Source organism: Triticum aestivum, chromosome 3B (assembly GCF_018294505.1).
Source record: "Triticum aestivum cultivar Chinese Spring chromosome 3B, IWGSC CS RefSeq v2.1, whole genome shotgun sequence".
In the NCBI taxonomy this organism is placed as follows: Eukaryota; Viridiplantae; Streptophyta; class Magnoliopsida; order Poales; family Poaceae; genus Triticum; species Triticum aestivum.
Window position 1 is genome coordinate 261,838,641 of NC_057801.1, and position 12,019 is coordinate 261,850,659.

The window sequence follows — 12,019 nt, forward strand, 5'->3', positions numbered from 1 at the left end:
CACGTGCATTGCACGTATGAGATTTGGCAACCAAATTTTAAATAAATACCACATTATAGCATGTAAGCTTTGAGTCATATATGCATGATGTAGATGTTCATTTAATTCTTATAGTTCATCTCATTCAAAATCAATTAGTTTTTCTTAAAAAGCTAATCTATTTTAAGATTCATGGAATTGTGCGTTGTAAAGCATAAAGTAAAAACAATGCAATTCATGTAGAAAGAAAAATTGGACAATTATGATACGGAAGATTCTAGAACAAAGGAGAAGTGCTTGTGTTTTGAGGTTTGTGCATTATGCTTAAGTTCAACCATGGAGTCTTTTAGATTGTACGTGTGGGAAAATCTGATGCATTATAGATGATATCCAACGACCAGTAGTGCTAGGATGAAGGCTCGATCCACACCTTCCCTTTTCATGTAATTTAATGATAAGCCTTGGCTTCTTATGCTAATGGTATATATGATTACTGTGATGTGAAACGAATAGAAGAATTCGTTGCTTTTAAGGGTGCTGAACAAGTTTGTGAAGGTTTTGGAAGTCTGCCTTGAATACTTACCATGAGTGATTGGGCGAGGTCTACTGTGACCTTAGCTCAAGAGGAATACAATGAAGACTTAGTGTCTTCTGAGTTCAATCTCAGTACCCTCAACAAGACGTACAGTTTATACAACAACTGAAACTGGTCGACCAAATCATCGTGTCATCACCAAGCCTACCTGGTTTCAAATTCCTCACCCTTTAATTTTAGTTATTCCTCTGCTGAAGAATTTGTGATCTACTTTATGAAGAATTTGAACTGAAGACTTCATCAAGTTGTTTCTTATTTCTTCGGTTCATCTTCTATATGCTTATATGCTCGTATGATTACATTCTTTTTCACTTGTATGTATCTTGTATGCATGCTCCATGTTTCTGTGATGAATTATTTTCGCTCTTGTTTCTATTCCTTCACTCTGATCTTTTTCAAATTCATTAGAGTTTCATGAATGTCTGAAAATCTCCCGTTCACCCCCCTCTGGGAGTAAACCTACGCTTTCAACATGTGGTCAGTGGGCAATCCCGTTAAGGGGAAGCTCGAAAATTGCTTTGAATAAGAAAGATCTCATATCTACATTAAGGGATAATTAATTTGGTGCCCTTAGTTGTGTCCCACTCGGCAGGTTTACCCCTAATTTCCGAAAACACTTGTTCCTGCCCAAACCACTTTGCTCCTCTTATGCTTTTACCCTTTGACCATTTGACCAACACTTTGAAAACTTCATAAAAAATTCATACTAACTCAGAAAAATTCAAATAAGATATCAAAATGTTCAGCAAAGCATCACCTATATGTGCATGTCATTTGCATTCATGAAAAAAGTGTTGGCTAGTCCCCATCTTAGTTTTAGCACATATGACCTTAGCATGAATAGTAAAGTCTAAAAAAATTCTAAAAATTCTAAAAAAAAATTGGTGGCTAACTTTGACCAATGTTTTGAGTGCTTGCCAAGTTTCATATGGAAATGACATTCATGGAAGTCGTGGCAAAAAACAAAAATCAATGCTCCAAAATTTAATTTTTGTGCCACGACTTCCACGAATGTCATTCCCTTATGAAACTTGGCAACCACTCAAAACATTGGTCGAAGTTTGCCTCCAATTTTTTTAGAATTTTTAGAATTTTTTTAGATTTTACTATTCATGCTAAGGTCATATGAGCTAAAACTAAGATGGGGCCTGGCCAACACTTTTTCCATGAATGCAAATGACATGCACATATAGGTGATGCTTTTCTGAACATTTTGATATCTTATTTGAATTTTTTTGAGTTAGTATGAATTTTTTATGAAGTTTTCAAAGTGATGGTCAAATGGTCAAAGGGCAAAAGCATAAGAGAAGCAAAGTGGTTTGGGCAGGAACAAGTGTTTTCGGAAACTATGGGTAAACCAGTCGAGTGTGACCCAACTAGGGGTATAAAATCAATTATCCCCTACATTAAAGCCAGCTAGAGAAAGAACTCGCTCGCCAAGCCGAAGACTTTAAGCCAGAAACATTAGTCCGCGGATGGGATTTATGTCCTCCGCTTCAAAGACAAGTTCAGGGGCTACTGGCGGTGTCCTGGACTAGGGGGTACCTGCCTATGTGGCCCACAGTCCATGGGCCGAGCTTACGGTCTGCCGGTCTCAACAAGGAAGGACTCCAGAAGCCTTGAGTCCGGGTGTGATCAGGACAGACACTACCGAAGACTTGGCGTGTACTTCAAGGACAACTCCAACCGTCGGCATGTTTATTCCTAATTGGCTACCGACCATATGTAACCCTACATACCCCCGATGCATATATAAATCGTGGGGTTTTAGTGCATGGGACACAATCACAATTACCAGTCTTAGCGTTTAGAACACAACATACGATCTTGAGGTAGACCGTCTTGTACTCGATACTCCATCATCAATACAATCAAAGCAAGACGTAGGATTTTACCTCTTCGAGAGGGCCCGAACCTGGGTAAACATTGTTCCCCTTGTCTCCTGTTACCCATCGTTCTCAGATCCACAGCTCGGGACCCCCTACCCGAGATTAGACGGTTTTAGTACCGACAATAATCTTCTAGCACATCTTCATGAACAACTTAAAAAAATCTTATCGAGTATGCTTGGCACATTGATTTTACCAGAACTTCTCTCCCTTCACTACTTAGTACCCTCCATTCCTTATCTTTTTTTATCTTGGTGACAATATGTTCGAACTGGGAATCTATCGACTGGTCAAGTGATGTTGGGAGTCTCAAATACTTCTCCACAAGAGTCGCCATCACGTTATGGCAACACCCGAGTCGGTTGTCGTTGGGTGCGACTAGCGCTGCGATCACTAGTTCACTGCTGCATGGGGCGAGCACATGACATATGAGTCTATGTAGCATAGGATGATGGCTCCCAACCAGTGCCACCATCGTTACAGATGGCGAGAGACGGAAACCCAAAAGCTCATGGATGGGCCGAAGCGTGAAAGGCTTCATGATTGCGAGTAAGAGAAAAGAGGTTGTGAGCCAGAGCCTAGTCATGTTGTGTGCGTGAACGCGTCTCTGCTCGCTTGGTTGCAATTTCCAATTTGGCGCCTTAAGCAGTATGTAGGCTCATAGCCCGAGGCAATAGTGTCCTATGTGGGCCGGCACACGTAGATTTTCCCCACCGTCTCGAGAGCCTTCTAGAAGGTTGGTTTTTCCAGGGTAGTTTTTATTTGTTTTATTTTTTCTATGTTTTTCCGCTAGGTTTTGCTCGGTCGTGTTTGGTTTTTGTGTTTTTATTTTTATCACATTCACTTTAAAAATCATGATATTTAAAAAAATTATAAACTATTAAAACATGAACATTTTTTATTTTTTAATCTTTTTTCTGCGAGATTTTTCTTTTAATCTAAGCTTCTTTATTTCTTATTCTTTTAACTGTTTGGATTGCTTACCACATGTGTCACGTGGTCGTTTATCCCTTACTATTTTTTTAGTGGACTTTATCTCTTACTAGTTGAGAAGCGAAAGAAAATATGAAAGAGCTTCTTAAGAACGGCTTATGGAAAAGCCGCCCAAAGAACTGGGCCCTAAACGCCGCCGAGTGGTACCCACGAACGCGCGTCTCTCTGCTCGTTCTCTGTTGAAGTGTTGAGAGCATTTAATGACCTACGTAGCCCAAAACGCAAAGCGGCCCATGCGCGTTGAGCTTCTTCCTCCAGCCCCATTAATCCCCGGCGCGACGCCCTAACCTACACCGCGCCCGCTCCCTCTCTCCCTCTCTCTCTGGCTCGCGGCTACCTGCTCACGCGCGGCCGCCGTGATGGCCTCGTCGGCGACGAGGGAGGTGCTTATGCTGGAGGCGCCACCGTCCGAGGCTGCGGGTGTGCCTTGGCGCCCGCCTCCGGACGCTGAGACGGTGGACGCGCTGCCCTACATCGATGGGGACTACGGCGACCCGGCGGTGAAGCGCGAGGTTGACCGCCTCGTCGAGGAGGAGATGCGCCGCGCTCACCGCAAGCCCGCCGACTTCCTCCGTGACTTGCCCCCCGTTCTCATCATTGGATTCGAGGTGGGTTCTTGCGCCCCCTCTATTGTTTTTAGGACGCTGATCCAACGCTTAGCGGTCTGAGGAGACAATTAGGGCCAAGCCGTCGAAGATTTATACTTGTATACTACTTAGAAGGGATGCACTGAGGTTTTATTTCTTTTTTATTTTAGCTTTTGGAGTTTCGACATAATTGATGTTTAGGTTGTTTACAAATTATTCCTGCATCATCACGACTTTAGCTGGGAAATAGCTCTTTCGAGAACTATATATGCAATTGGGAGCTGTAGGCTAAGAGGTTGCCGTATGCAATTGGGAGCTGTAGGCCAAGAGGTTGCCATATGCTATTGGGAGCTGTAGGCTAAGAGGTTGCCATGTGCAATTGGGATTTGTAGGCTAAGAGGTTCCCGTATGCAATTGGGAGTTGTAAGCTAGTACGTTGTCATATGCAAGTGAGAGCTGTAGGCTGATAGGTTGTCATATGGAATTGGGAGTTGTAGGTAGAACTGGTCTGAAATAAATTTTCCCTGTCGGATGTGTACCCGGGGAACAACATTGCGGAATACCACATTCAGTTACCCTGAAGAAAGGACTCAACTATGTTGGTTCAGTCTTATATGGTTGGTGTATGCTTAAGGATATCTTACGTTCTCAATTTTCATCAACCAATCACTCTGGATTGCTATAAACCTGTATCAGACAATTTAGTTGAAAATTACTTCACAAATTTGATTTGAAGAGCAAATTACCGCTGGATGTTTTCCCTATCAACAGTGAATAGCTGTTTTGATGGGATCAACGTTGAACCATTGAAGATGAAATATGCACCTTTTGCTGTTGAACATTAAAGCACAACACTATGAATGCTGCCTAATTCTAATTGATTTGTGTAAAAAAAGAGGTAATTTTGCTGTATTGTTTGATGAAGATTGCTGTTGAATTTTCGGACTCTAGTGTAGGATGTCACGTTGTTTAGCTATGAAGTTCATTTCTTTCATATTGTAATGGCCGGAGAAAAGGCTGACCCTGCTTAAAATATTACTATTATTATAGTTGCACACGTCCACTAAGCTGAAAGCATGCACTTCTTGTCCTCGGTGTTATATAAATTAGTACTGTATTGTATTGTAAGTAGGTGCAACAATTTCAAAATCTTGTACCCTCAGCTCATCGCTTCTGCTGTATGCATGAAGCTAAAATTACAAGTAATCTGCACCAAGAGTAACACGCTATTTAGACATTCAATTGTATGACTAGAGGTGGTAAATTTTAGTGCTTGGAGCATACACTGAGCAATTTATTACAGAAAAACCTCGCACGTAGCTGAACGACAGCTAGATTGAAAAGACATTCTCACTTTGAATTGCAGAGTTCTTACTATCTAAAATAGATGTTGTATTAGCTCCATGCACATAGAACATAGGGAGTTTGTACCATGTTTTTTTAGAAAGTTTCTCCTCTGTCAGTCATGGGCCACACTCTCTAATGCCAGTGCCAGTAAGCAACTAAAACACAAATTTGGTGGAACTGTTGCCTAATGAACAGCTGGAAGTATTTGCAAACTAAAAACCAGCTAGGAACTACATCTATGTTGGACCTGATCGAGCAGTTATGATATGTTTGGATGTGTCTCTGAACACAACTATTAGTGTGTGTAGTTAGGTTTTTTCTTCATTTGTTTGCAACACCTTATATGTGTTAGCAGTTAAGTAAGCTGAGTAGTCGAGTGTTTCGTATACATACATGAATGGACATGTCCAACGTAAATTGCATATTTGATGTTACTTGACACAAACAAGTGTTGATAAACTGTAAATTTGTTGCACAATAGATGCGTTTATACGTACATTTTAAATTATCAGCGTTTTTCTTGTATGCATATAATGTAAAACACTGGACCTACTTCTTGCTTGTTTTGATTATTTGGATTTGTTGTTTGAATGTAAAATATGTCATGTTCTCATTTAGCATTTTTGTTTTAGAATCATCCTATGCTTGCGAAAGAGTACGAACGTGTTAGAGCTGGCAAGCCACCTGCTACCATAGAGATGTCCCGCTACGGTTTGGAGCCACCCCCAGCGAACAAGAGGAATGATGTTGTTGCTTGGAGGCAGGCTTTACGGAATGCCCAGAGCCAGCTGCAGCATCAAATTGTGCGGTAAGGCTGCTTATGCATATTTGCATTTGAGGAATCATGTGTTCTGAATCGACATTGCTATAATAGACATACACACTGATAGCTCTAAGTGGCCACTATGGCAGTCTGTTTGTAACATTTTTAAGTTATGAATATGAATGTTATTATAAAGTTGTATTAAAGCAAAATAGCTCCCATAGGGATTTCTTTGGGTCTGTGGTCAGGACATTTATGAAACTTTTCCCATCCAAAATTGCATTGAGTAAGAAGCTAAACCCACGTGATACTGAACTACAAATGACCGCCATAGTTCAAGCAGTAGATTGCACTTTGATGCACCAGATCATGACAACATCACATTGGCGAGTGTCTTGCTGTGGCATGTCCTGCTGTCTGTCTTTTCAGTAATTACTAGATGATAGCCCGCGCGTTGCTGCGGGATTTTTTTGCAGCCAAGATGATAGCAATTGGAATCCGTTATATGATAAATTTTATTTGCATGCAATGAATTTTGTATTTGTTTTATAACACAACACTGGCAGATGATTTAAACAATTGTAAAGAAAAAGAACAGGTGGCTCCTGCATTGTCCTTCATGGTCTGCTTCTAAACATTGTCAAATGGCCATATAAAATGAATAATGTCAAGATCTAAATCACTCCATATAGTAACACTTGGTAAAAAAAATAAAAATTCAGAATAGCGACCAATTACATTGTTGTAGTTTATTGTTGTGCAAACTACAAAATAAAATATAGAATCTTAGTATTAATCACATCAATACGCATTGATTTTTTCATTTCATTTTGATTAGTACAAAAATCAATCACTATTATCACTGACACTCTTACAACCACATTTCCTGTGTTTCAGCAAAAAATAAAACATCTCTTTGAATCCACATATCCTGACATACGTATAGTTTAATCAATCAAATTGCAAAGTCCAACAGACCAAACAAATCAAATGTTATCTGTATTCAAACTGATGTACGTAATTAATGTAAAATAATGGATTAAAAGAGGGAGCTCCCATGTGTGCCCTTGCTTGGCGGTCACGCGGAAGGTGTTGGGGACTTAGGGTAGAGGCAGCAGTAGAGAATGGTGAGTAGGAGAAGAAGGCGGACGACCCCACAGGCACCGGCTTCTACTGCGACATACAACCTGAACTTCCCGGTGGCCATCAACATGGCGGCGAGGGATGCGCTGGATTCGGAAGCTTTGCGTTGTGCAGGATAGAATGGTGTCCCTGGGTCGGACGGTGGCGAGCGACGTGATGGAGTCGGACGCCTCATGGTCGACCATGATGTGATGCACTATGCTGCTTGGCGGTGACACTGAAGGCGTCAGGATCGAGGCGTCAGTGGAGGATGGCGAGCACATGAGAAGAAGGCGTACGACCTGGTATGTGCTCGCCTCCGCTGCGACATACAAAGTAGACTCACCGGCGTCCATCAATCAAACACGGTAGCGAGCAGCGCCCTGGAGTTGGAAGCCTCGACGTCGGCTAGGCTGGAACGGCGTCCCCGGGTTGGATGGTGGCGAGCGACGCGCTGGGGTCGAACTCTGAGCATCATGCGACGCATTGTGTTGGCTTCATCTGACCTAAGAGCAGTGCAGATCGCCTGGTGGGAGATCCACAGGATATTCTTGGGCGATCAGGCTGCCTGGTGGTCTTCTTGACCGCCACTATTGCTGATTTGTGCGGGTGGATTCGGCAGGTCAAGCTTGCTTTATATATTGGAGGAAGGTGCAGAAGTCGAATTCAACCGGCAAAGGAATAAGTAATGATCTGAAGAGGCAATTATGGTGAAGGTAAAGAGGACGGAGGGAGAGTTAATCGTCAGTTTCTCCGCTCGATGGTGAAAAGTTGAATTAATTCATCAAGCTGCAGTGGAGGTGAGGTGTAAGATGGATATGCCAGACTTTTGAATGCTGGTGCGTTAGACCGATGGTGGATGTTTTATTACTCCTTGGAGGGGAGCGGAAGCCGAGGGTTGGAGTAGTGGTTTACTGTCGGGGCAATATGGGGATAGTTGAGAAACAATAGTTCATGCAAGTGCAGAGAAAATAATGCTAAAAATAAAGCATTATGCATGCTGAGAGCTGCTGAAGTGGAGAGGTTGACCGCTGATGTGGCATCATGATGATGTGGATAGTGTGCATGTAGAGAGAATTGCTAGTAGTGGGGATCAACTTCTTAAGAATGTAAGATACCAATGTTGTTCCATTCACAGTTATAGTCTGTAAGCTTTCAATACCGTGAAGAGTATAGGTTTCCAAATATTATGATCAAATAAAAATCAAATTCAAAAAGACAGACTCTTTAACAAAGAGTTCCGCAGTCTGTTTGAAATGACAAGTAAATTGTTATTGTTATGCAAGAGCTGATTCTCTTATACGTACCATAGTAATCATCATTAGAATGGGAGGTAGCGTAGTGCTCGTAGTTGTAGACAATAATAACCACATTGTAGACAATGCATTCTCCGATTTTGCTTTATAGTTATGATCGGCATAGGCTTTGAATTTCTTAGCCTCAATTGTAGTATGCACTTTATTTAGGTATTTTTGTGTTTCACCATACGCATATGGTTCTTATCATCTATGGTCTGCTATTATTGTCAAACATACTTCTATTGTTTTTTGAAACGAAGTTAGTGTTACAGGATTGAGAATCTGGAGCTTATGCTGAAGCACGGTGTTGAGGTTTGGAAGCTCCAGAACAGAAAAATGGAATCAGTTTTGTCTAGGTAATTTGTTCTGTCCATATGTCCTTGACAGTGCTGTATCACTTGCATCTTGTCCTGTTTTCCTTGCATTTCATTTGACACTGTTCGGTTTGTGGACTTTGTCATCATTACTATCCTACATTGAAGGTGACGCAAAACCATTGTGTTTCAAGCTGTCTCACGTGTGTGATGCATCAGTGTTCATGTAGCTTAGGCATCCCCTGGATTCTGAAGCACTTAAATGTATTCATGTCATGTGTATGCTTTATTATTGTGCATGTGTACATGGTCTCTAAAAAGTAGATATACTAGTTATAATGCTTGAAGTATGTGATAACGTGGTACTTTGTAGGACACAAAAAATGACTCTGGAATACAATGAAAAGATAGAAACTGTCAACCGTGAGAGGAAATTTCATCAGGTAACATACTGTTCAACTCCCGTCCTAAATCTGAGTCAGCATGACCATACCGTACAGGCAAGTGATATTCTGTTTTTGATCAGCAAAACACTGGTGGACAACTCCATGCCTTGACAGTAGAATGGCAGGAACTGTGTCAGAAAAACATAGCTATTCAAGCCGCCTGTGTTGATCTGCAGAATCAAATTGATCTGCTTAAACTTGAAGCTAAAGAACAGTATGATCTCCCTTCCTTCCCCTCCCTCCCCTGCCCTCCCTCCCTCATTCTCTCCCTCTCTTTATGAGTTGTGTGCCAAACTTCTTTACAGGGGAATGCCAATGGATGGTGGCAATGAAACTAACCCACAAGCATCAGTAGGGATTTGAGGTACAATATGTTATTCTGTTCTTAAAAGTGCAGTATTTTTCGATTTGCCTTACAATTAAGTTCAGTTGCCATTACACAGAATGCATTCATTCTGTTGACAAGTTAGATGTTTCTGCAGATACAGATGTAGGAAGGCAGAAGCTGTGACTCCATGAGATGTCAGCTAGAGGTTCCAGTAGCCACCATGCTTACCTGACCCACACCTGGCTGTTCCGTTGACAACTGCCATTGTGGAATGTGTGTTATGCAACGTGATGGCATGTGCTGGTGGACACCTGGTAGAGAAACAGCTTAAACACATGTATTGTTCCGTGACAAGAGAAAGAGAATCAGGATGCCCATCTCTTTTTTCGGGGTGTAAATTTGTACCATAACATGGAAGTGTCAGCTGAATGTTTCGTCTATTTAGCTCTGCTTGTTTCAGAAAATGTCATGAACCTGCTGCATCTTGTTTCAAATAGCCTGTTCACTATGTCTGCCTTCCTAAGGCTTGATTGATTGCCTTACTTTGTTGCTGTTGGGTTCGTAGGCTGGTAACTGCTATATGCATCTTCGAAAACTTAGGATGGGACGGCTAAGGTTGTGCTACAAACTACTGCAGATGATACCTAGTGTGTTGTTGAGGGAATTCATAATAATATGCAGGATTAACATTTAATATAGTAGTTAGAATCATAATGTGGTACTTGTCAGAGTTAACAAGTTTAACTGATCGTGGTTACAGCTTGGTATTTATGGTGGGATAAACGCAAACTGGTTCATGAAGGAAAGTTTCTAAGACGCACTCCAAACTTCCATGGGTGCCCGGGCACTCCAAACTTTCATGGGTGCCCGGGCTATAACGGCTAACTATATTATCCATGGGTGCCCGGGCTATAACGGCTAACTATATTAATGCATACTTTCCAAAGGCAACTAGTAAAACACGGGGTTGGAGCAGACCGCCTATGGGTTTTGTTAAACTTAATGTTGACGCCTCTTTTGACCATGATTTACTTAGGGGCACAGTTGGGGCTAGTCTCATAGATGATAATGGAAGATTCATCATTGGTGGAAACTGGAGGATTGATTGGTGTGCTGGTGTATTAACAGCAGAAGCATTGGCTCTAAGGTTTGGCCTATTCCTAGCACAAAAGGCGGGGTGCAATCGTCTTGTTGTTAACTCTGACAATATGGTGGTGATTGAAATAATGAAGAACGGGGGACATTCGGCTCGGCGGGACCGGCGGCAATAGCAGTGTTTGATGACTGCTACTCCCTCTGTCCCATAATGTAAGACGCTTTTTTACACTAGTGTAGTGTCAAAAACGTCTTACATTATGGAACGGAGGGAGTATTTTATAGCTTGTGATTTTCCTTTTGTTAGGTTTAAGCATTGTAATAGAGAAGCAAATAAGGTGGCTCATGAACTTGCCAGGCTAGGAAATTTTCAGTCACGAAGGACTGGTTTGAGGAGCCTATGAGGGACATTGTACGTTTCTTGATTGACGATGTAACAATTATCTCTAATCAATAAAGTTAATGTTTATTTAAAAAATGTGAAAATTGTAGTTACGTATAAAGTTTATTATGTTTTGCATGAATAATTTATAGTTCAATTGTAAAAAGTACTCCCTTCGTCCCAACGGAGGGAGTAACATGCAAGAGAACTATGCATCATTTTTGTGGTTTGTGCCTTCTTTTTTCAGTAAAATGATCGGAGATGTGTTCCGTTTCTTGTGCAATTATCAACTGGGCATGCATGTGTCTATGGTTGTTTCATAATGTTCTCAGCATTCCAGTTTCACCTGTGAACAACCATTAGTAGAGAGGTATCATGTGCCTACTACTTATCGACATTGGTGGATAATAAGACATTACAAATTTGACAAACATTTCAGTTTCCTATTGTGATTGCCTTGTTCATTACCGTGATAGCAACCAATAGCAATAGCTAGCTCGAGAAAAATATTTGTAGGAACATAAGAGACTAAAATTATTGTTAGATGGTTGAGACATTTCTTCAGTATCTAACATGCAATCAGGCAGGCAGGCCTGAATAAATGGCCCGTTCTTCAATTTGTTTCACGCTCCGCCACTGGCATGGATGCCTTCCCATGCGGAAGCTCCCTCCTCTCACTCATTAGCATGCAACAGTGACACATAGGAGCAACTCTAATAGAACATGCAAAATATAGATCACCAAAATCGTTATGGAGGTGGTCACAAAAAATCATGGAGGCTCTAGAGCCCGCATGCAAACTCGGAATTGCCATAAAGTAGCCTTCAAAATTTTCCTGCATCTGGAACCTGTTTATCACTGTCAAACTCTTTCCACATCAC

At 41.5% G+C, this 12,019-nt stretch overlaps 1 protein-coding gene across 1 annotated transcript; it reads left to right on the plus strand.

Moving 5' to 3' along the window:
• Positions 1 to 3,690: 3,690 nt before the first annotated feature.
• Positions 3,691 to 10,169, plus strand: LOC123069627 (pre-mRNA-splicing factor SPF27 homolog). Its single transcript, XM_044492534.1, has 7 exons — positions 3,691 to 4,064; positions 6,023 to 6,198; positions 8,846 to 8,929; positions 9,261 to 9,330; positions 9,414 to 9,547; positions 9,639 to 9,697; positions 9,816 to 10,169. Exons 1-6 carry the CDS (start codon positions 3,816 to 3,818, stop codon positions 9,694 to 9,696), a joined length of 771 nt encoding a protein of 256 aa, XP_044348469.1. The 5' UTR covers positions 3,691 to 3,815; the 3' UTR covers position 9,697; positions 9,816 to 10,169.
• The last annotated feature ends 1,850 nt before the right edge of the window (positions 10,170 to 12,019 follow it).

Bases quoted from the DNA above. Each gene is read 5' to 3' on its own strand.
- LOC123069627 (XM_044492534.1), top strand. From the start codon at position 3,816: ATGGCCTCGTCGGCGACGAGGGAGGTGCTTATGCTGGAGGCGCCACCG. The intron at 6,199-8,845 runs GTAAGGCTGCTT...TTAGTGTTACAG, and splicing joins CTGCAGCATCAAATTGTGCG to GATTGAGAATCTGGAGCTTA. The intron at 9,548-9,638 runs GTATGATCTCCC...ACTTCTTTACAG, and splicing joins AAACTTGAAGCTAAAGAACA to GGGAATGCCAATGGATGGTG.